The 22,030-nt window shown below is 38.9% G+C and overlaps 1 protein-coding gene across 1 annotated transcript in view; it reads right to left on the bottom strand.

The window, feature by feature from the left end:
• ARID4B (AT-rich interaction domain 4B) overlaps window positions 1-22,030 on the bottom strand; it is a 138,984-nt gene that overhangs the window by 5,336 nt on the left and 111,618 nt on the right. Inside the window, exons 18-22 of the mRNA XM_068981623.1 lie at window positions 18,614-18,698; window positions 15,925-16,123; window positions 5,811-7,025; window positions 2,919-3,032; window positions 255-470 (exon numbers count right to left, since the gene is read on the bottom strand). Of these exons, the coding sequence (XP_068837724.1) occupies window positions 255-470; window positions 2,919-3,032; window positions 5,811-7,025; window positions 15,925-16,123; window positions 18,614-18,698 (1,829 nt within the window). The remainder of the gene's footprint in view (window positions 1-254; window positions 471-2,918; window positions 3,033-5,810; window positions 7,026-15,924; window positions 16,124-18,613; window positions 18,699-22,030) is intronic.

Here is a 22,030-nt window from a genome sequence, read left to right as displayed (position 1 = left end):
GGGGAAACATCATTTGACATCATTTATATGTGGAATCTAGAAAATGACGACAAATGAACTTACAAAACAGAAGACGACTGACAGAGAACAATCTTATGGTTGCTGGGGGGAGAAGGATGGCGGGAAGGGATAGTTAGGGAATTTGGGAGACATGTACACACTGCTGTATTTAAAATGGATAACCAACAAGGGGGAAAAAATTACTGGGAGGAAGTTTCCATTGTTTCACCTCTGACTTAGCATATGTCACTTACACATCTGAAAACTCCATTTGTAAACTTTGGGTAATCGATTACTGGTTTCCTTGAGATCAGGATCCTTATCGCCATTCTTTCCGCATTTTCCTGGAGACTGTGTCCTAGCAGGAGATTTGGTACCATGAGCCTTCATCCCAGTGGAAACTGATTTGATGGGCTGAGTCTTAGTTACACTTTCACCAGCAGAAAGTTCTTCACTATCACTACTATTTGCTGAAAAAGAAAAATTTTTTAAAGCATTAGTAAATAGAAAAGTAATCATAATTTGTTACAGATTTTAGTGGACAATTTAAAAATTAACCATTTCCATTCACTACTATAGTAAACAACTTACTTTACAGACCCTGACTAAAAACTTGGAAAATTATCAAGTATAAACATAGCAGCATACCAGTTCAGTTAAGGAAAACAAAAACTCTTCTTACCTGAATCAGCAATAATGTCTTTTTAAAAAAATACTCAAAGTAATCTTTCATTATATCTGGTGATTACCAAATATGCAGTAATTATTTAAATAGCCTTTAACTCTACTATATTAAAATATATATATAGATAGTAGAATACAGCATTTTTTAAAATGAATCATATGAAATCTTAATTTCATATTTTAAATTGTGTACATGCGACACTTTCCTACTTCTCTGGCCAAATCAATGACACACTATCATTATATTCAATAAAGAGTTCTTTGAAAATAAATTCCAAATTTTAATATATACAATGATTTCTTAAGAAACTCCTACATCATAACCTGTTGACTAAAGTAAATCATAGGTTTTACCCTGATAAATATATTCAGTAATTTATGAAGAATTCAGAAGTCTATGCAATAATGTTAAATCTGCCTTTGTTGATTAAAACCTCAACGAAGTATGTGAGTGAGTGTGTGTGTGTGTGTGTGCGCGCGCACGCGCACGCACGTGCTCAGTCGTGTCCAACTCTTTGTGACTTTATGGACTGTAGCCTGCCAGGCTCCTCTGTACATGGAATTTCCCAGGCAACAATACTGGTGTGGGTTGCCATTTCCTACTTCAAGGCATCTTCCCGACCCAGGAATCGAACCTCTGTCTGTTATCTCCTGCATCGGTAGATGGGTTCTTTATCACTTTGTCACCTGGGAAGCCCAAAGCCTCAGTACCAGAATGGTAATCTTTAACATCTTGACATGTGAATAGGTGATGGAATTGCTATTTCCATAAATTACCTCTTTCTGGCTACAAAGCATTACTGTAGATTCTATGAGAGTTAATTCATTTGACTAAATTATTCTCAGAGAACTGTTTCCTCATTCTGATTTACCAAGATATAAGTCCAATAATTAAAATGGAAGAATATATTATCAACTGCTATAGCTCAAAATTATATGAATATGTCAACTGACTTGTTGAAAATGAGCCCTCTTGGAGAATGTCATTTAAAAGTCTTAAAGATAAAAACATTACAATGTAATTAAAAAATAGTCTTGAATATCCTTTCAGTTACTCCAAATGTGGCATCAATCTGGCATCAAATTTATCCATTTTCTTTTATTAGTTCTGTATTTAACAATAGCTACCCTCCAAAAAATATAGTTCAGCTCTAAAAAACTGAGAAGTATTCCAGATAGGAAAGACACAGAACAACTTCTCCCCACTGTGGTGTTCAGGAGTAAAGAAACTCCACCACTCTTTTGTACATGTCTTAAAAGAATCCCTTCCCAATCCTCCCACTGCTGCTCTGGAACCCCTGGCAACTCCTAGCTCAGCCACCCAAGGCTTGGCCCCACTCTGATGCAGTGGTCTGCCTCAGCTCGGCTTTCATGGCCTCGCTGAACACAGCCGCCCGGGGCCCCGAAGGATGCCATATTCACCGCCTGGAAGTCATATGGGCTCAGCAGAACCGCGGGGAGCTGGCCGCAAAACCCTTTTCTGCACTGAAGTGCAGGCAAGCCGGCCGATAGCAAAGGTCAGGCAGTGGAGGTGGCAGGAATCTCCTGGAAGAGCAGCAGGAGGTCAGTGTGGGGCACCTGAAAAAAAATTCTTTACATATTTTCTGCTTCGTACTTTGTCTACGAGAGAGAGAAAAAAACGTGCAGCTCTCAGGAGAAATACAATATATATATTCCTGTAGACTGATAAATAAGAATCATTGCTAAAGTCATTAGTTAGAACATATTTAACCCCTGTATTCTTAGAGCTGCTCTTGAATACACAGTTCAGGATATCGAAGATAAAGATATTAGGCTGCAGCTATTGGAATCATAGCTCTAAAGCTATCTTGGTTGCTCTCTTCTAGGCTGATTTTGCCTGAATGGATTACAAAGCAATCAGTTTCACTGTAATAAAAAGAATATATAATTCAAGTATTTAATAATATGTAATATATATAATGCAAAAGAATCTGCACATAAAACTAACAAAAATGTTGGTGTTTATATTACACTGGCTATTATTTTTTAAAAAGGTTACCTGAATCAGCAATCAATACTACTGCTGAATAACAGCAAATTGCTCAATCCTAGAATCTACCTGCAGTCAAGAGACTTCTGTGTAATTTTTGCAGGGGTAGAGACAACAATCAAAACATTAAGTATCCCATATCCTAAATACCCTTTTCTTAAAGGGAGAAAAAAACACATCCACCATCATCTTCATATTTAAACATTAGAGATTTCACACTTACTGCCTTTCCCCTTCTTTTTGTTGTTTACCACTGCAGACTTATGGCTTCGTTTCTGCTTTTTTGACGAATTTCCTCCTCCCTGAGCTTCTTTCACTCTTTTCTGACCTGTACAGGCTTTGATGGGGAAAAGAACTATTAAGTAACACAAAATAAAATCAAGCTTGTCCCCAGGTATAAATTAATTCCACATTTTAGAAGAATAGACCAATTCTGAAACTACAGATGTTCTTTGAGATTTATAAGTTATCACAGAAATTATTAGAATTTTAAAAAGTCATTAATGAGCTGAATTATAACACATCATAAAACTAGAGTTTTTTTAAAAAGCAAATAAAGCACTACCCTGGTGGCTGAGTGGTAAAGAATCTGCCTGCCAATGCAAGAGACATGGGTTCTATCCCTGCTTATGCTGCAGAGCAACTAAGCCTGTGTGCCACAGCTACTGAGCCCACGCTCTGGACCGCGGGAGTCACAAAAACTGAAGCTCTTGTGCCCTAGAGTCCGGCTGGGCAACAAGAGAAGCCACTGAAATGAAAAGCCTGCACAGAGCAACAAAGAGTAGGCCCTGCTCACCACAACTAGAGGAAAGCCTGTACAGCAACAAAGACCTAGCACAACCAAAAATAAATAAACAAATAAACATTTAAAAATGAAAAACAAATAAAGCATGCACATCCTTCTCGGGCAATGGGTGACATGTATACCATTTACAAATCCGGTACAGTAGTTCTAAAAAATATATCATCATCTTGGTAGGAAGTTATTTCAAAATATTATAAAGTCTCCCTTTTCCTCAAGGTTAGCTCAAGTCTTACCTTCCCTGATGTCCAGGCTTCAATGATTAACTGTTAGTCCAAACTACAGTTTCTCTACTTCTAATAGGATCCTCAGCATCTGCTGTGTTTCTAGTGTTTAATTATATGTATTGTTTTTCAGACTATATAGTAATCTCTTTTTCCTGAGACTTATAAAGTCTTATCTCTATTCCATTGCAGTGTCAGATACTATTACTATAACCACAATACAATCAATACTATGATAAAATTATGCCACGTTTGTTACTAAAAATGTTTCTTACTCCTGTTACAATGGTAACATATACAAGACATGGCTTTGTTGGTAAAAAAATGGAACAAGCTATTTTAAATGTTTTGCTTACAACTTTTTAGTTGTTTTTTTAATGGGTTACATCTAATTGGTAACTTTTCCTAAGGCTATTTTAATATAACAAGGTGAACCATAAAGGAAGTGATTAAGATATTACCTATATTAAAGTACAGAATCTTAACAATAATTGCCAAATTTCTCTCCGAAAGAGTTTAATTCTGAAACTTTCATCTCCAAGAAATAAAAAGCTTACTGTAGGCTAACCTGGAAGGCAATCTTAAATCTAAATTGTAAAACTTACATTTTTACTTTTAATATAAAGTCAAGTCTTCAATATCTGCAGACAAATTTACTCCTTTTGCAGACAAAAGGAGCCATATGAAACAGGTGCTTAAGAATTTATTTTTAAAGAGATACAAATTCTAAAAAACTCTGTAATATGCTTTGATTTGGTAAGACAAATATCCTAAATGAAGTTCTCAAACTGCTTACTTTTTAACATAGTTACATTCAAAAGGGTAATACTGACATAGTCTATCAGACTTGTTGAAAACACATCTCAATCTTTCATTAGATATGAGGAGCACGGTGAGGATGCAACCTCTTCAGAATTAGGATTAAAAGTTCATTATATTTTATTGAAAGCTTCTCTAATCATCTGCAATAAATGCTTCTTTCATCTTGAGGATATTTATGCCTGGATAATTCAAATCTGTGAGACAGTACAACACACAAACAATCACAGTAGCTATGTGTGTAAATTATTTAAATAAAAAAGAAAGATCACTGAAATTACTGCAACTATATTTTTACTTAATATTTTTTGAAAAATGTTTTAAGACAAAATTATTTGTGTGATAGATAGTTATGTCAATTATGTCTCAGGGAAACTAGAAAAAGGAAAAAAAAAGATTTATGAGAGAAAACTGAAAGTTAACTAATTTGGTCTAGATTGTATCTCCTTAAGTTTACCTAAAAACCTGAAATCAGTATAATAAAATCTGGTATGTTATATAACATACATGCCCTAGTGCTTTACACTGGAAAAGTGTGTTTTGAAGCCAAGTGTCAGCTTACAGTATACTGATTTAAAGACACCTGAATGAAGTGGTTTATAAGAAGAATGGTGTCAGAGCTATGGCACCAATAAAAAGGCACTAAGACTTCAGGGAAGTACAGCATAGACGCTGGTCTTTCAATTCAGAAGCTAGGCAACCAAGAAAGCATCAGATTCCTTTACAAACTCTCAAACAGTAGTCAGGCTCAAAAATCAGTTTGACAGGGTTATCTGAGGAGAGCACAGCCTGGACAGTTGCTTGCTCCAAACCCCTACATAGAGTACTTTGGTTAACGGTGGACGAGTCCATCAGTAAATCAAAATGTTAGTGAGAAACTGCATGGGACAACTGCAAAAACAATGTTAAAGAAATATATTTAAGCTGCTCATGCCATGCAGTCAACCAGTATATAATGAGTTTTCAAACAGGTCTAGATTTGAGCCTGGGTGCATTTTCTATTAAATAGCACATGATCTGGTCCACTGTGAAATGTCACAGGTGGCTGAAGTGAAAAAAAACACTCAATTCTCAAGCTGTTAAATGCATCCCACCCTCCGCTACCCAAACTACCTTTCACATTGCCACAACTACCTTTCACATTGCCACTTTCACCATGCTCACACAAGTACTCTACGTAAACACCTCATGTTGTAATGGAGGATATGAAGCCCCTGAAACCGTCAGGGGGGACGATCATAAACCATGACGCTGGGGCCCGGGGCCTCACCTTTCTCGGGATGCTCTGCCTCAGGCTGATTGCTGCTGCTTGAGCTCACGCTGGCATCAAAGCCCGTGGGCGAGCTGCTGCCTTCTGACTGCAGGTCCTGCAGCTCCCCAGCGACACTGTCCACTTCGACTGTGCTGTCGGCCTCACTCTTGAGGCTGCGGACTTCCTCATGGTTTGGGGCCAGTGGCTCTGACACTGTTACAGAAGGTGGCTGCCGACTGGCTTCCGTCACGGTGACTGAGGAAGGGGACTCGGGTGTTGTGGGAGGGGTATTGAGCACTGAATTGCTGCCGCTGCTCGGAAATTCCGATTTTTTGTCACTGACCTCAGCTGGCTTCTCCTCAGTGGGTTTGCCCTCTGCACCGGCCGAGGGCGGGGCAGCCAGATCGGTGTTGGGGGAGCAGCTCTCCTCCTCGGCCACAGTCTGCAGGGACCCCTCAGCCGGCCCCTCTTCTGGGGCAGGATGGGGTGGGGAGGCTGCGGCCTCAGTGTCAGAGTCTGAGAAAAGCTCCTTCAGTGTTTTTTTAGGCCACTGACCCTGAATACTTGACCAGACATCTTTTCGATCTTTTGCTCTGCTGTTCTGAAGTCTTTCATCAGAGTTATTTAAAAGTTTTATCCTTTTCTCGGCCACTTCTGAAAATCCTGAATAGAAACCAGTTGTCCGTAGAGACTTTCTCTTCTCCTCCAAACCATTGTATTTCTTAGTCGGTGTCACCTTGGCTTTGGACTTTCCTTCTTCATCCTCATCTGAGGAGCTATTGCTGCTGTTTTCTATGCAAAGGGCTTCTTTGTTCTTGGCCTTATCCTCCTTCTTACTGGGGGAGCCGCTTTTTAAACACTCCTCGGTATTGCAGTACCTTCTCTTACCCCGTTTCACCGGTGGCTTTGAAGATTTATCAGCGGTGTCCTTTTTAACATCCTTTCTCTTTTTTGTGACTTCATCTTCTTCTTCATAGTCAGTATCTTCAGATAATGCTTCCATATCTTTTCTTAAGCTTTCTGGAGATTTTGACAAGGATTTGGCTATTACCAAATCTGCGTGGCCTTTGTTTTCTTCAAGCAAAGATGAACTGTTCTGTTCCTCTTTGGATGGAAGATCACTTCTGTTGTGAGTCAAATGATCCATCTTAGATTCTTCTTTGCCATGGTTCTCTAGGTCCTGAACACTTGTTTCATCCTCTTGCTCACTGTCTTCAGCAGAACTTTCAGAAGCTAGAAAAGAAAGAAAAAACAATGAGTATAAGAATAGCAGCGATGTCTTCTCTGGCCCCACTAATATAAACAAGTATTAGCTCATATGCTTATAACCACTCCAGGTTGCTAGGTTTTATCCTTTTACAACTGAGGAAACTGAGCTTCAGAGAGAAGACACTCACCCAATGATGGAAATGTCATCTATCATGACTAGAGTGGGAGTGACACTACTGTATGCTTTTGCCAAAATTCATCATATTGTAAACATAAAACTGGTGACTTTCATCATTTGTAAATTTTACCTCAATAAAGTAAATTATAAAAAAGAAAGAATCTTATCCAAATTTATGAGCAGAACATAGTGGAGTCAGGATGTAGTTCCAGAATGTTCAAACTCTAAAGTGTATATTCTTATATAAGTGTAGTCTTCACTTTCAGTGTAGCAATGACAACTCAAAAATTTTGTAAGCAATGTATTTCTACCACAGATGCTTTAAAGAACAACACAATTAACTTTATACAAACTTCAGTTCAGTTCAGTTCAGTCACTCAGTCATGTCCAACTTTTTTGCAACCCCATGGACTGCAGCATGCCAAGGCCTCCCTGTTCATCACCAACTCCCAGAGTTTACTCAAACTCATGTCCATTGAGTCAATGATGCCATTCAACCATCTCATCCCTTCTCCCGCCTTCAATCTTTTCCAGCATCAGGGTCTTCTCAAGTCAGTCAGTTCTTCGCATCAGGTGGCCAAAGTATTGGAATTTCAGCTTCAGCATCAGTCCTTCCAATGAATATTCAAGACTGATTTCCTTTAGGATGGAAAGGTTGGATCTCCTTGTACTTCAAGGGACTCTCAAGAGTCTTCCCCAACACCGCAGTTCAAAAGCATCAATTCTTCGGTGCTCAGCTTTCTTTATAGTCCAACTCTCACATCCATACATGACTACTGGAAAAATCACAGCTTTGACTATATGGACCTTTGTCAGCAAAGGGATGTCTCTGTTTTTTAATATGCTGTCTAGGTTTGTCATAGCTTTTCTATCAAGTAGCAAGGATCTTTTAACTTTATGTCACTGTCTGCAGGGATTTTGGAGCCCAAGAAAATAAAATCTATCAGTTTCCACTTTTTCCCCATCTATTCGTCATGAAGTGATGGGATCAGATCCCATGATCTTCATTTTTTGAATGTTGCGTTTTAAGCCAGCTTTTTCACTCTCCTCTTTCATGCTCAACAAGAAGCCTTTTAATTTCTCTCCACTTTCTACCATTAAGAATGGTATTATCCGTATATTTGAGGTTGTTTATATTTCTCCCAGCAATCTTGATTCCAGCTTGTGATTCACCCAGCTTAGCATTTCGCATGATGTACCCTGTTTAAAGGGCTTCCCAGGCGGCGCAAGTAATAAGGAACCTGCCTGCCAATGCAGGAAATGAGAGAGACATATGGCTTCAATCCCTGGGTTGGGAAGATCCCCTGGAGGAGGGATGGCAACCCAAAACAGTATTCTTGCCTGGAGAATGCCATGGACAGAGGAGCCTGCCAGACTACAGTCCATAGGGTCTCACAGAGTTGGACACGATTGAAATGACTTAGCATACACTCTGCACAGAAGCTAAACAAGCAGGGTGACAATCTGCAGCCTTGTCATACTTCTTTCCCAATTTTGAACCAGTCTGTTGTATTATGTCCGGTTCTAATTGTTGCTTCCTGACCTGCATACAGGTTTCTCAAGAAGCAGGTCAGGTGGTCTGGTATTCTCATCTCTCTAAGAATTTTGCACAGTTTGCTGTGATCCATACAGTCAAAGGCTTTAGCATAGTCAGGGAAGCAGAAGTATATGTTTTTCTGGAATTCCCTCGCTTTCCTTATGAGCCAATAAATGTTGGTTATTTGATCTCTGGTTCCTCTGCCTTTTCTAAACCCAGCTTGTACATCTGGAAGTTCATGTACTATTAAAGCCTAGCTTGAAGGATTTTGAACTAATCTTTATTAGCATGTGAAACAAGTACAGTAGTTGGAACATTCCATGGCATTGCCCTTCTTTGAGACTGGGATAAATACTGACCTTTTCTAATCCTGTGGCCACGGGTGAGTTTTCCAAATTTGCTGACATACTGAATGTAGCACTTTAACAGCATCATCTCTTAGGATTTGACAGTTCAGCTGGAATTCCATCTCCTCCACTAGCTTTTTCCATAATAATGCTTCCTAAGGCCCACCTGACTTCACACTCCAGGATGTATGGCTCTAGGTGAGTGATTACACCATCATGGCTATCCATGCCATTAACTTTTTTTGTACAGTACTGGATATTCTTGCCACCTTTCTTAATCTCTTCTTCTTCTATTAGGTCCTTACAATTTTTCTCTTTTATCATGCCCATTCTTGCATGAAATGTTCCCTTGCTATTTCCAGTTTACTTGAAGAGATCTCTAGTCTTTCCCATTCTGTTCTTTTACTCTATTTCTTTGCACTGATCACTGGGGAAGGCTTTCTTATCTCTCCTTGCAATTCTTTGAAACTCTGGATTCAGTTGACTGTATCTTTCCTGTTCTCCCTTGTCTTTCACTTGTCTTCTTTTCTCAGCTATTTGTAAAGCCTCCTCAGACAACCACTTTGCTTCTTGCATTTCTTTTCTTGGGGATGGTTCTGGTCACTGCCTCTGGTACAAGTGTTACAAATCTCCGTCCATAGTTCATCAGGCATTCTGTCTACAAGATCTAATCCCTTAAATCTATTCATCACTTCCACTGTATAATCACAAGGGATTTTATTTAGGGCATACCTGAATGGCCTAGCGGTTTTCCCTACTTTCTTCAATTTAAGCCTCAATTTTGCAGTAAAAAACTCAGGACCAATTTAAGCTTCAGTTTTACAATAAGCAGCTCATGATCTGAGCCACAGTCAGCTCTGGGTATCATTTTTGCTGACTATATAGAGCTTCTCCATTTTTGGCTGCAAAGAATATAATCAATTTGATTTCGGTATTGACCATCTGGGGATGTCCATGTACAGAGTCGTCTCTTGTGTTGCTGGAAAAGGGTGTTTGCTATGACCAGAGTGTTTTCTTGACAAAACTCTGTTAGCCTTTGCCATGCGTCATTTTTTGCTCCAAGGCCAAACTTGTCTGTTATTCTGGGTATCTCCTGACTTCCTACTACTTTTTCATTCCAATCCCCTATGATGAAAGGGACATTTTTTGGGGGGGGCGGGGGGTGTTAGTTCTAGAAGGTCTTGTAGGTCTTCATAAATCAGTCACCTTCAGCCACTTCAGCATTCATGATTGGGGCATACACTTGATTACTGTGATGCTGAATGGTTTGCCTTGGAAACAAATTGAGATCATTCTGTCATTTTTGAGACTGCATCCAAGTACTGCATTTCAGACTCTTCTGTTGAGTATTAGGGCTACTCCATTTCTTCTAAGGGAATCTTGCCCACAGTAGTAGATATAATAGGTCATCTAAATTAAATTTTCCCATTCCTGTCCATTTTAGTTCACTGATTCCTAAGATGTCAATGTTCACTCTTGCCATCTCCTTCTTCACCACGTCCAATTTACCTTGATTCATGTACCTAACATTCTGGGTTCCTATTCCACACTGCTCTGTACAGCACTGGACTTACTTTCACACTAGACACATCCACAACTGAGTGTCATTTCCACTTTGGCATAGCTTCTTCATTCTTTCTGGAGCTAATAACAATTGCTGTCTGCTCTTCCCTAGTAGCATATTGGACACTTTCTGATCTGAGTGGCTCATCTTCAGGTGTCATATCTTTTTGCCTTTTCATACTGTTCATGGGAAGAGTACTGGAGTGGTTTGCCATTCTCTCCTTCAGTGGACCACATTTTTTCAGAACTCTCCACTATGACCGCTCCATCTTGGATGGCCCTACAGCATAGCTCATAGCTTCACTGAGTTACACAAGCCCCTTTACCATGGTAAGGCTGTGATCAATGAAGGAGCAAGAAATACATATAAACAGTGAAAACTAATTTACTCTCATAACAAAACACCAACAGCTCCTCTTTTCTTCCTTCCCCAGCTTCCAAAATCATATAACTATTTCCATTCATAGTTACTATCATCATCTCTTAATAATATACTATTTGTTGACATATATAAGCAATGAGAATTCTCTTGTTAATACCTCCATCACCTTCTGCCACACTTTGTATACAAGTGGTGTTGGAAAAGCTGGACTGCTAAATGTAAATCAATGAAGTCAGAACACACCCGCACACCATATACAAAAATACACTCAAAACAGTTTAGAGTTAAGTTTAAGACATGACACCCTAAAACTCCTAGAAGAGATCACAGATAAAACATTCTCTGACATAAATTGTACCAATGTTTTCTGAGGTTCATCTCCCAAAGCAGCAGAAATAAAAGCAAATATAAACAAATGTGACCTAATCAAATTAGTTAAGATTTTGCTACAAAGGAAATCACAAAGGAAACTACAAAGGAAATCACAACCTATGGACTGAGAGAAAATATTTGCAAACGAGGCAACCGACAAGGCTTAATTTCCAAAATATACAAATTGCTCATACAACTCAACAACAAAAAAGGAACAAAGGACCCAACTGAAAAATGGGCTGAAGACCTAGACCTACCTATCTCTAAAGCAGACAGATAGATGGCCAACAGGCCCATGAAAAGATGCTCAACATCACTAAGTACCAGAGAAATGCAAATCAAAACTATAATGAGGCACCAGTCAGAATGGCCATCATTAAAAAGTTTCCTAATAACAAATCCTGGAGAAGGTGTGGAGAAAAGGGAACCCTCGTACACTGCTGGTGGGAAAGTAAACTGGTGTAGCCACTATGAAAAAGACTATGTAGGCGCCTTAAAGAAGCTAAAAACAGAGTTTTTAGTCTTTCCTGCTGTATGATCCAACAATCCCACTCCTGGGACATCTGGGGAAAACTATAATTTGAAAAGATACACGTATCCCAATGTGCACAGCAGCAGTATTTACAACAGCCATGACATAGAGGCAACCCTAAATGGCCACTGGCAGATAAACGGATAAATAAGATGTGGTACATATATGTAGTGAGATACTACCCAGCCATACAAAAAGAAGGAAACAACGCCATTTGAAGCAACATGGATGGATCTAAAGACTATCACACTTAATGAAGTTAAATCAGAGAAAGACAAATAACATATGCCATCACTTACACGTGGAACCTAAACTATGACACAAGTAAATTACTTTGAAAAAGAAATAGACTTGAAGACATAGAAAACAAACTTATGACTAACAAAGGGGAAAAGGAGTAGAGTGGGTGAGTTAGGAGTTTGGGATTAGCAGATACAAACTACTATATGTAAAATAAACAACGAGGTCCTGTATAGAACAGGGAATTATATTCAAAATCTTGTAATAAACCATAAAGGAAAAGAATATGAAAAAAGACTACATATATAACTGAACCACTTTGCTATATACCAGAAACTAACACAACATTGTTAATCAATTCTACTACAATAAAAAAGAATGAAATCAGAAACAAGATATTGCACCCACCCATTTTATAAGAACAGAATTATATGAAGCATGTAGAAAACAGAGTTCTTAAAAAGTAAAAACATTACAGCTGTCAATAAGCATTACAGTACTAAACAGTAAAAGGATTAAAAGATAAAATCAAGAAAATTTCTAAGAAACTAGAAGAAGATGACAAAACAATCAATAATGTATCTCTGAGAAAAGTTAACTATATTAGAGTATACTGCAGAAGGTTCAATACTAATATAATGGCAGGGTTCAAAAGAGAGAAAGGGAGGAGAGAGGAGTAGGGGAAAGAATACGGAAGTGTACAGGAGAAAAATCAACAAAAGATTTCAAGAAAACTAGACTTTATTTTTGGGGGGCTCCAAAATCACTGCAGATGGTGACTGCAGCCATGAAATTAAAAGACACTTCCTGCTTGGAGGAAAAGTTATGACCACCTAGATAGCATATTCAAAAGCAGAGACATTACTTTGCGAACAAAGGTCCATCTAGTCAAGGCTATGGTTTTTCCAGTGGTCATGTATAGATGTGAGAGTTGGACTGTGAAGAAGGCTGAGCACCAAAGAATTGATGCTTTTGAACTGTGGTGTTGGAGAAGACTCTTGAGAGTCCCTTGGACTGCAAGGAGATCCAACCAGTCCATTTTAAAGGAGATCAGCCCTGGGTGTTCGTTGGAAGGAATGATGCTGCTAAAGCTGAAACTCCAATACTTTGGCCACCTCATGAGAAGAGTTGACTTATTGGAAAAGACTCTGATGCTGGGAAGGATTGGGGGCAGGAGAAGGGGACGAGAGTATGAGATGGCTGGATGGCATCACCAACTCGATGGATGTTGAATTTGAGTGAACTCCGGGAGCTGGTGATGGACAAGGAGGCCTGGCGTGCTGCAATTCATGGGGTCGCAAAGAGTTGGACATGACTGAGCGACTAAACGGAACTGAACTGATCCAGAACAGAAAGATACAAGTTTGTAGAATGAAGCAGCTTAGCAAGTACACATTACAATAGATGAAAATACATCCACAAAAGGGATAATCTCTGTGCAATTTGAAAATATTCAAAACAAAGATTCCAAATTTCAGAGAAAGGGAAGGCAAAAAGCAAGCCATAAAACAAGTCATCTACAAAGAATCAGGGACAAGAGCTCTGGATTTCACAGAAAACACTGAAGGAAAAACACAGCTGAACAATGCCAATAAAATAATTAAGGAAAAACTTCCAACCCTGCCAGACCATAAATAATGTTTTCAAATATGGATAGTCTTATCTTCCCTCTTACTCACTTGTTCTTAACATCTACTAGAGAATGGAAGAATGTGTTCTATCACAGTGAGTATACCAAAGAAGATGTTTTAAAAAATCAGATACCCGAAAGAAAAAAATTTTAGGGACTACTTTGAAGAGAGAGCTTTAAAAAGTTCCCAGGAAGAGAACTATGCATCAGACACAGAAGGAAACCAGTCCAGACCTGTGTGGTGTTATTTCCAAAGGAACTCATATGACTTCTATCATCATCAGAATGCCTCTTGCCATCAGTTAGATTCTTCCTATATTAGCTTGTTCCAACCATTTGGTGATAAGATTCCAGCTCTCTGCTCAATCTCTTTTGTGCCATTACTTGGATCAGGCAATGACATCATCTTACCCAGCCGAAACATTTTGTTTTGACCTACACCTGAAAATTAGGAGTATATTTGGGCAGCCTAAAATCAGAACATACAGAGCATCTTATCAATAGCACAGAGCATAATTCTTTTGGTCATCCACTAAGATTATGTCAGATATTCCTGAGAGCCCTGATGTTTCCTCAGTTCAGTTCAGTCGCTCAGTCGTGTCCAACTCTTTGTGACCCCATGAATTGCAGCACGCCAGGCCTCCCTGTCCATCACCAACTCCCGGAGTTCACTCAGACTCACGTCCATCGAGTCAGTGATGCCATCCAGCCATCTCATCCTCAGTCGTCCCCTTCTCCTCATGCCCCCAATCCCTCCAAGCATCAGAGTCTTTTCCAGTGAGTCAACTCTTCGCGTGAGGTGGCCAAAGTTCTGGAGTTTCAGCTTTAGCATCATTCCTTCCAAAGAAATCCCAGGGCTGATCTCCTTCAGGATGGACTGGTTGGATCTCCTTGCAGTCCAAGGGACTCCCAAGTCTTCTTCAACACCACAGTTCAAACGCATCAATTCTTTGGCACTCAGCCTTCTTCACAGTCCAACTCTCACATCCATACATAACCACAGGAAAAACCATAGCCTTGACTAGATGGACCTTAGTCGGCACAGTAATGTCTCTGCTTTTGAATATACTATCTAGGTTGGTCATAACCAAGTGTCTTTTAATTTCATGGCTGCAATCACCATCTGCAGTGATTTTGGAGCCCCCCAAAATAAAGTCTGACACTGTTTCCACTGTTTCCCCATCTATTTCCCATGATTAGATGGGACCGGATGCCATGATCTTCGTTTTCTGAATGTTGAGCTTTAGGCCAGCTTTTTCACTCTCCACTTTCACTTTCATCAAGAGGCTTTTTAGTTCCTCTTCACTTTCTGCCATAAGGGTGGTGTCATCTGCATATCTAAGGTGATTGATATTTCTCCCGGCAATCTTGATTCCAGCTTGTGTTTCTTCCAGTCCAGTGTTTCTCATTATGTACTCTGCATAGAAGCTAAATAAGCAGGGTGACAATATACAGCCCTGACGTACTCCTTTTCCTATCTGGAACCAGTCTGTTGTTCCATGTCCAGTTCTAACTGCTGCTTCCTGACCTGCATACAGATTCCTCAAGAGGCAGGTCAGATGGTCTGGTATTCCCATCTCTTGAATAATTTTCCACAGTTTATTGTGATCCACACAGTCAAAGGCTTTGGCATAGTCAGTAAAACAGAGATAGATGTTTTTCTGGAACTCTCTTGCTTTTTCAATGATCCAGCGGATGTTGGCAATCTGATCTCTGGTTCCTCTGCCTTTTCTAAAACCAGCTTGTTTCCTAGAAGGCCCTAATAACACTGCCCCACTGAATTTCCTTAGAGAGGTCTTTATAGACTCACAAAGAACCTGAATATGACCTGGAAACTCTATTCAGATGAACCTTCATTAAAGTGGAAATAGTGTCTTTTTTTTACATAGTTAGGTTTATGCTTACCACAGTTTTAAAAAAAAGTAAGTAATATCCTCTTTAGGAATATATACAGGTTTAATACAGTTGTAAAAAAAATAAAATCAATGGCTGATTTCAAGTAATAACAGAGTCAAAGTTATGCTTCAATTAAAAAAGAGAACTTGATAATGTCAATGAATTACCTTTATAGCATTTGATTTATAAAAATTAAAGACATATAAAACAAATACTTGCATGCAACAGGATGCTCGTTATGTTTACCTTGAAGTCCATTAAGGATAGAAGTGATTTCTATGGATTTAATATGCGCTGTATCAGAGTTCTTGGCATCAGTAAGATCCAATTTGGATACCATTTCAGGAGATGGATTTGTCTGAAATGGCGGTTTTGACAAGCGCCGGAGTTTACAGTTTTTAGGAGAGTATTTTTCATCTTTGTCTTTTTCTTTGTCTAATTTATTCTAAGTTAAGGAAAAAAAGGTATCCTATGTTAGTCATAATTTATCATGAAGCATTCATTAGTAACAATGCTAAAACTCATTTTTAACTCAAAGCTATAGACTACATTACTAAAAAACATAAAAAGAATATAAAGTCCCACAAAACAGTCAGAGATTTTTTTCAAACTTATCTAACAAATATTATAGGATGAGAAATAAAGTCTCTAACATTTATATTTTATTAATGGAAATAAATTAGCAATCATATAGGCAATTAAGAAAAGCAAACCTCCATACTGCTAATAACTGGTGTTACAAACTCTATAAAAATGAAATCACAATAGGCTTAAATATTCACTTTTTAAAAAAGAAACACAATTTCAATCTGGTAGTTTTAAAACCTGGAAGATTCTCAATATAAAATGAGGGTTGGGAATGATAAAATTTTAGTTATCTTCAGTTGACAACTGGAAAGAAACAAATGACTTGCTATAAAGTCAAGTCAGTGGGACCTCCTTCCTGCACTGATAAATTAATGTTTCATGAAAAAATGAGAAAATTTCCCAAATTCTCTATTTATGAATAGACGGGAAGGGGCTAATATATTTCCTGGAAACTTCTATAGATTGCTGAGTGACTATTTTCACAGTTCTCTCATAGATGGTACAGAGCTAGTATCATTCTAGATACATAGAAGTTAATTCTGTTTAGGATAGTGGTTCTCTAAGTATGGACCATGGGCCCAGAGACCTCAGCACCTCCTGGCAATTTAAGTGAAAACTCCTCGAACCAGACTCAAAGCCAGTGAATCAGAATCACTGGGGATGGGAACAAGCAATCCGAGTTTCACCAAGTTCTCCAGGTGACTGTGACGCATGCTTAAGTGTGAGATTCACTTACTCAGAGCACCTGAGCTGAAGATTCTGGATGCACTGAGAAGGCTTATGTGTACCAAAGCTTATCAATGATTAGTGCTGCTCTAATTTTCCTATTCTTGCCAGCCTTTTCATCACTTTATACCAGAGATCATAATATATCATACAGTCTGAAGGCAGAAATAGTCTACGCCATGCAAAGTTCAAATATGGCTTTTAATGGCTGTCTTCTCAGAGTCAGATGAGATCAAGGGATGGGTATACTATTATTAAATAATTTCTAGGAAGCTTTTCCAAAATTCACATGTCTCTTCCCTTATGACCAACAATTTTAAATGCCTGGGAGGGGCCTAGAACTAAACTGAGACATAAATAAATATTTAGAAAAAATTCCCCAAGTAGTATTCTAATATTGCTTCTCCTGACCCCTACCCTATCCTCTGAGAAATACAACTCCTAAAATTTGCTCTGTGCAAGGAAACAGGCTGTTTACTGCCACACACACAAAATTCTTCTAGTAGCTTGGAAGCAATAGCATGACTTTCACACTTTCCAATAAAGACCAAGTGTCCTGAGTTGTAGCTACTGAGTTGCCAAACCAAAACTTTAAAAATATGAACCCAGTTTCATCATGAGAAAAGAGTAATAATCTTAGGGGAAAAATTTTGTACATAGGGCCACAAAGGTATCATTTAGCCAGAAAGTAAATAGCGCCTCACTTTTAAAATGAAAATTGAATTTCAGGAGGACTATTAAACACTTCAATTATATATACCATTCAAAGTAGTAAAAAGCCATTAAGAGATAAAAGATATTCTAAAACCTAGTTAATGGTCTGCTTTCTAATAAAACATTAAAAAGATTTAATCTTAGAATGAACAAGACTAATCCCATCATATATAAAACTAACATTAATTTCCATACAAGTGCATTATTAATAGATTCCCCATGGTATCTATGCAGTGTGTGCTTCTTGGGGTCTTGTGAACACATTCTAAAGCACTATCTATAGTGACAGAAAGATGATGAAGAACAAAAGAGCTGCAGCTAGGCTCTGCTGTGCCTTCAGGCACCTTCTTTTCTTCCTCTGAATGGTTTACAGCTATTACAGTAACCCCAGAGTTCCCAGCTACACACTACTTCTTGGCTCCCAGTTGGAGACCAGAGGTGCATGAAATAGTTGAAATGGCTAAGTGAAATCTTGGCTGAGTGGACTTATACAATGTCGGAACTAAAAAAGCCTCAAAGATCACTTAGTACTGTTTCAAAATGCCTTTCCATAAGCTGACAATATTAATTGTACCCAAATCTAGTATTTGATAAACTGGCTATTTCAAGAGAGTATTTCCAACTCTACTAACACACACACACACACACACACACACACACACACACACACACACATACACACATACAGTCTCTCTCACACACACACACACACACACACACAGAGTCTCTCTCTCTCTCTCTCTCAACTCACTCTGCAGGAAAGCTTCCTTAATTAAGAGCTACTAACACACACACAGACACACACACACACACACACACAGTCTCTCTCTCTCTCAACTCACTCTGGAGGAAAGGTTCCTTAATTAAGAGCTATAATATACAGCAAAATATATTTTGCTTTCATTACCTTTATTTTCTTGCGATGTTTTATCTTGGGCACATTTTTATCAGCAGGTCTTACTATTTTATCTGCTTTAATCCATTCGTCATACCTAAAATCAAAGGAAATTAACGTTAATATACAAAACACATACTACCGAAGGAGCTATGCCATATTAAAGAGAGCCTCATAAATAGAATTATAATATTGTAAAACCTTGGGGGCCACTAAGTTCAACTTTCTGGTTTAAGGAACAAAGTTACCGAGGCTGAGAGAGAGATGTAGTGGCCTGTCCCAGGACACACTTTCAGCTGCTGGCTGAGCCAAGGCTCAGCTAGGTCTCTGGATTCCTGGACCAGCACTACTTCCTCTGTTACACCAAAGAGAAACCAAAGCTATACAATAACCATTAAGAGCACTCACAGTATTTCCTATACGTTTTTTGGTTTACTTTGTTCTTTTCTTAAGCAGCAAGTAGTTCATTTTTCCCTAAACATATCAGGAAGCTAAGGGGAAGCATGACTGCCAAGTTCTCAGGCTTCGGAGTTGCTTCCTACGTATACAGATGGCTGAGAGTCAACAGTTGTGATGGGTTCTCCACTCGGTGCTGCCTGTCTGAGGGAGTTCACAGGGCACAAGTTACTACTGACTGCAATAAATCTTTTTGTTTAAGGGGGGGAAAGTTTAATTTTGTAACAAACTCAGCTAGAAAGAAGAAACATTAAAAATAAACCTTTTTTTATGTTTCAAAATCACATACATTTATTCTGGAAAATGGAAGACTGATTGACATTTTTAACTCGAGAACATGAAAAACTGAAAATGCGCTTTTAAATTAAAATCTCCTCATTATTAGAGGCATTAAGTGAAGTAAGAAAGACCCTGAGTCAGGAAGTAAATGATTTAGGTCATTACCTTACTAGTAAATTATATTCTTGCTCTAGAGTAGGCCTGTATGCATACGTGCTAAGTCCCTTCAATCGTGTCCAACTCTTTTTGACACTATGGACTGTAGCTCACCAGGTTCCTCTGTCCATAGGATTCTCCAGGCAAGAATACTGGAGTGGGTTGCCTTGCCCTCCTCCAGGGGATCTTCCCAACCCAGGGATCAAACCCATGTCTCTTGCATCTCCTGCACTGGCAGGCAGGTTCTTTACCACTAGCGCCACCTGGGAAGCCCCAGAATAGGTCTAGCAAGTATCTATAAGGACTCCCAGGCAGAGCTAGACTGCTGGTGCAAACTGTGGCCTGCAGCAACGTTGACGGCTCAACCCCACAAGGGCTAGGCTGGTGTCTGCTGGAAGCTGGTGAGGGCCACAGTGATAATTAGGATGAGGAAAGGATGGAATGAGTTCTAGAAAAGTCTTTACATAATCCCTGCTGACTAGCTATGTGGTCAAGACATTCTCAACCTCAGACTTCAGTTTATTCGGTATAAAGCAAATATTATTATTCTACTGAAAACATTCCTCTGGTATGTATACTGGCACATTAGCACCTACCTGTATATTTACATATTATAAGTTTTCCCATTAATGCTAAAAACTGCATTATGCTTGAGAAGAAATCAATTTAGCTCCTAACAATATTAGACAGTGAAAGCAAAGAATAAACGGAAAACACCTCCACCCTCTGCAAAGTTGGATGTGAACTTCTAGAAGTTGCTCTTATTAGAACATAGTTATGGAAATTAATGCTATGCACTTTAATAAAACACAACACACTGTTTTCTTGTGAGACAAAATAGTTCATGATGGTTACACATACCATCAACATAAGCGAAAGAAAGATATAATAGTATTTTAACCTGTGCTGCGATTCATGGGGTCGCAAAGAGCTGGACACAACTGAGCGACTGAACTGAACTGAACTGAACCAAAGATTCTCTTGTTTAGTTAATTTTGTAATACGAGGTATTTTGACAACCAATAAGTGTACTACTAATTTGACTTGTATTTTTGACATGAATTATATGTCAAGGTAGGATAAAATTCAAATTAGGGTAAAACAGTAGCTTTCAGTGTAAGAAGAATATTACCAAGACACTGTACCCTTGTATATTTTATATGGAGCACCAAATACATCAAACAAGCAAAAAATAGTCACTGTCTTCATAGTTACAATCTGTACTGTGAAAATGATTTCTTTATGACTTAGAGGTACAGGACAATGCTTAAAATTTCTTAGAAACAAGATAGGAGGAACCTATACATAAATAAAATAATGGTTACTCCATATGGCACAGGCTGCTTGCTACCCTAAGCACCACTAGAGTACAGATGCTATATGGTAAACATCTTCTCCTCTGCAGATGGTATCAGAGGACTGGTTATCTTGAGTAATGAATATGGGGGTGGAAGCAATGTTGAGTCAGGAAAAAAGCTAGAGAAAGGTTCTGGAATTAGATGAAACAAAATATACATGCTTCTAAAATATTTGAATAGTAGTCATTAAACCCTGTGTAACAGTCATTTTTTAAGTTACCGATCATTCTGCATGGTTTTAGGAGATTCTTTGAGAAATTTTTTAGATGTGTTTCCTATTAGAATAATTATATGGGTCCGTCTAGTCAAGGCTATGGTTTTTCCAGTGGTCATGTATGGATGTGAGAGTTGGACTGTGAAGAAAGCTGAGTGCTGAAGAATTGATGCTTTTGAACTGTGGTGTTGGAGAAGACTCTTGAGAGTCCCTTGGACTGCAAGGAGATCCAACCAGTCCATTCTAAAGGAGATCGGTCCTGGGTATTCTTTGGAAGGAATGATGCTAAAGCTGTACTTCGGCCACCTCATGCGAAGAGTTGACTCATTGGAAAAGACTCTGATGCTGGGAGGGATTGGGGGCAGGAGGAGAAGGGGATGACAGAGGATGAGATGGCTGGATGGCATCACCGACTCGATCGACGTGAGTCTGAATGAACTCCGGGAGTTGGTGATGGACAGGGAGGCCTGGCGTGCTGCGATTCATGGGGTGGCAAAGAGTCAGACACGGCTGAGCGACTGAACTAAACTGAACTGATATGGTTCCATAAGTATTAGCTAATATTATATGACTCCCTTATTATTTGCCCCCTTCTATTCCATTTTCTTCATGCTTCCTGTTTAGGCATTCCTTTGTTCTAACACTATTCCTTTAGGTCTTGTCTTTTCTCAGTCAGATTTTGGAGAAGGAAGTGGCAGCCCACTCCAGTACTCTTGCCTGGAGAATTCCATGGACAGAGGAGCCTGGCGGGCTACAGCCCATGCAGAGAGTCACCTGACTGTGCAGCTTTCACTTTCACTTTTCAGTCCGATTTATGCTCTTCATAAAATGTAATAACAACAATATTGTCAGTGTTATTATAATTTATATCCTTCAGAACTAGAACACGCCTTAAAAAATCTATCAATGAGTCTATTTCACAGATTAAGAAACTCAAACCATGGAATGAATTGAACTGACCGTTCA

This window comes from Capricornis sumatraensis, chromosome 10 (genome assembly GCF_032405125.1).
Source record: "Capricornis sumatraensis isolate serow.1 chromosome 10, serow.2, whole genome shotgun sequence".
Classification (NCBI taxonomy): domain Eukaryota; kingdom Metazoa; phylum Chordata; class Mammalia; order Artiodactyla; family Bovidae; genus Capricornis; species Capricornis sumatraensis.
This window is presented reverse-complemented; position numbering and strand designations above follow the sequence as displayed.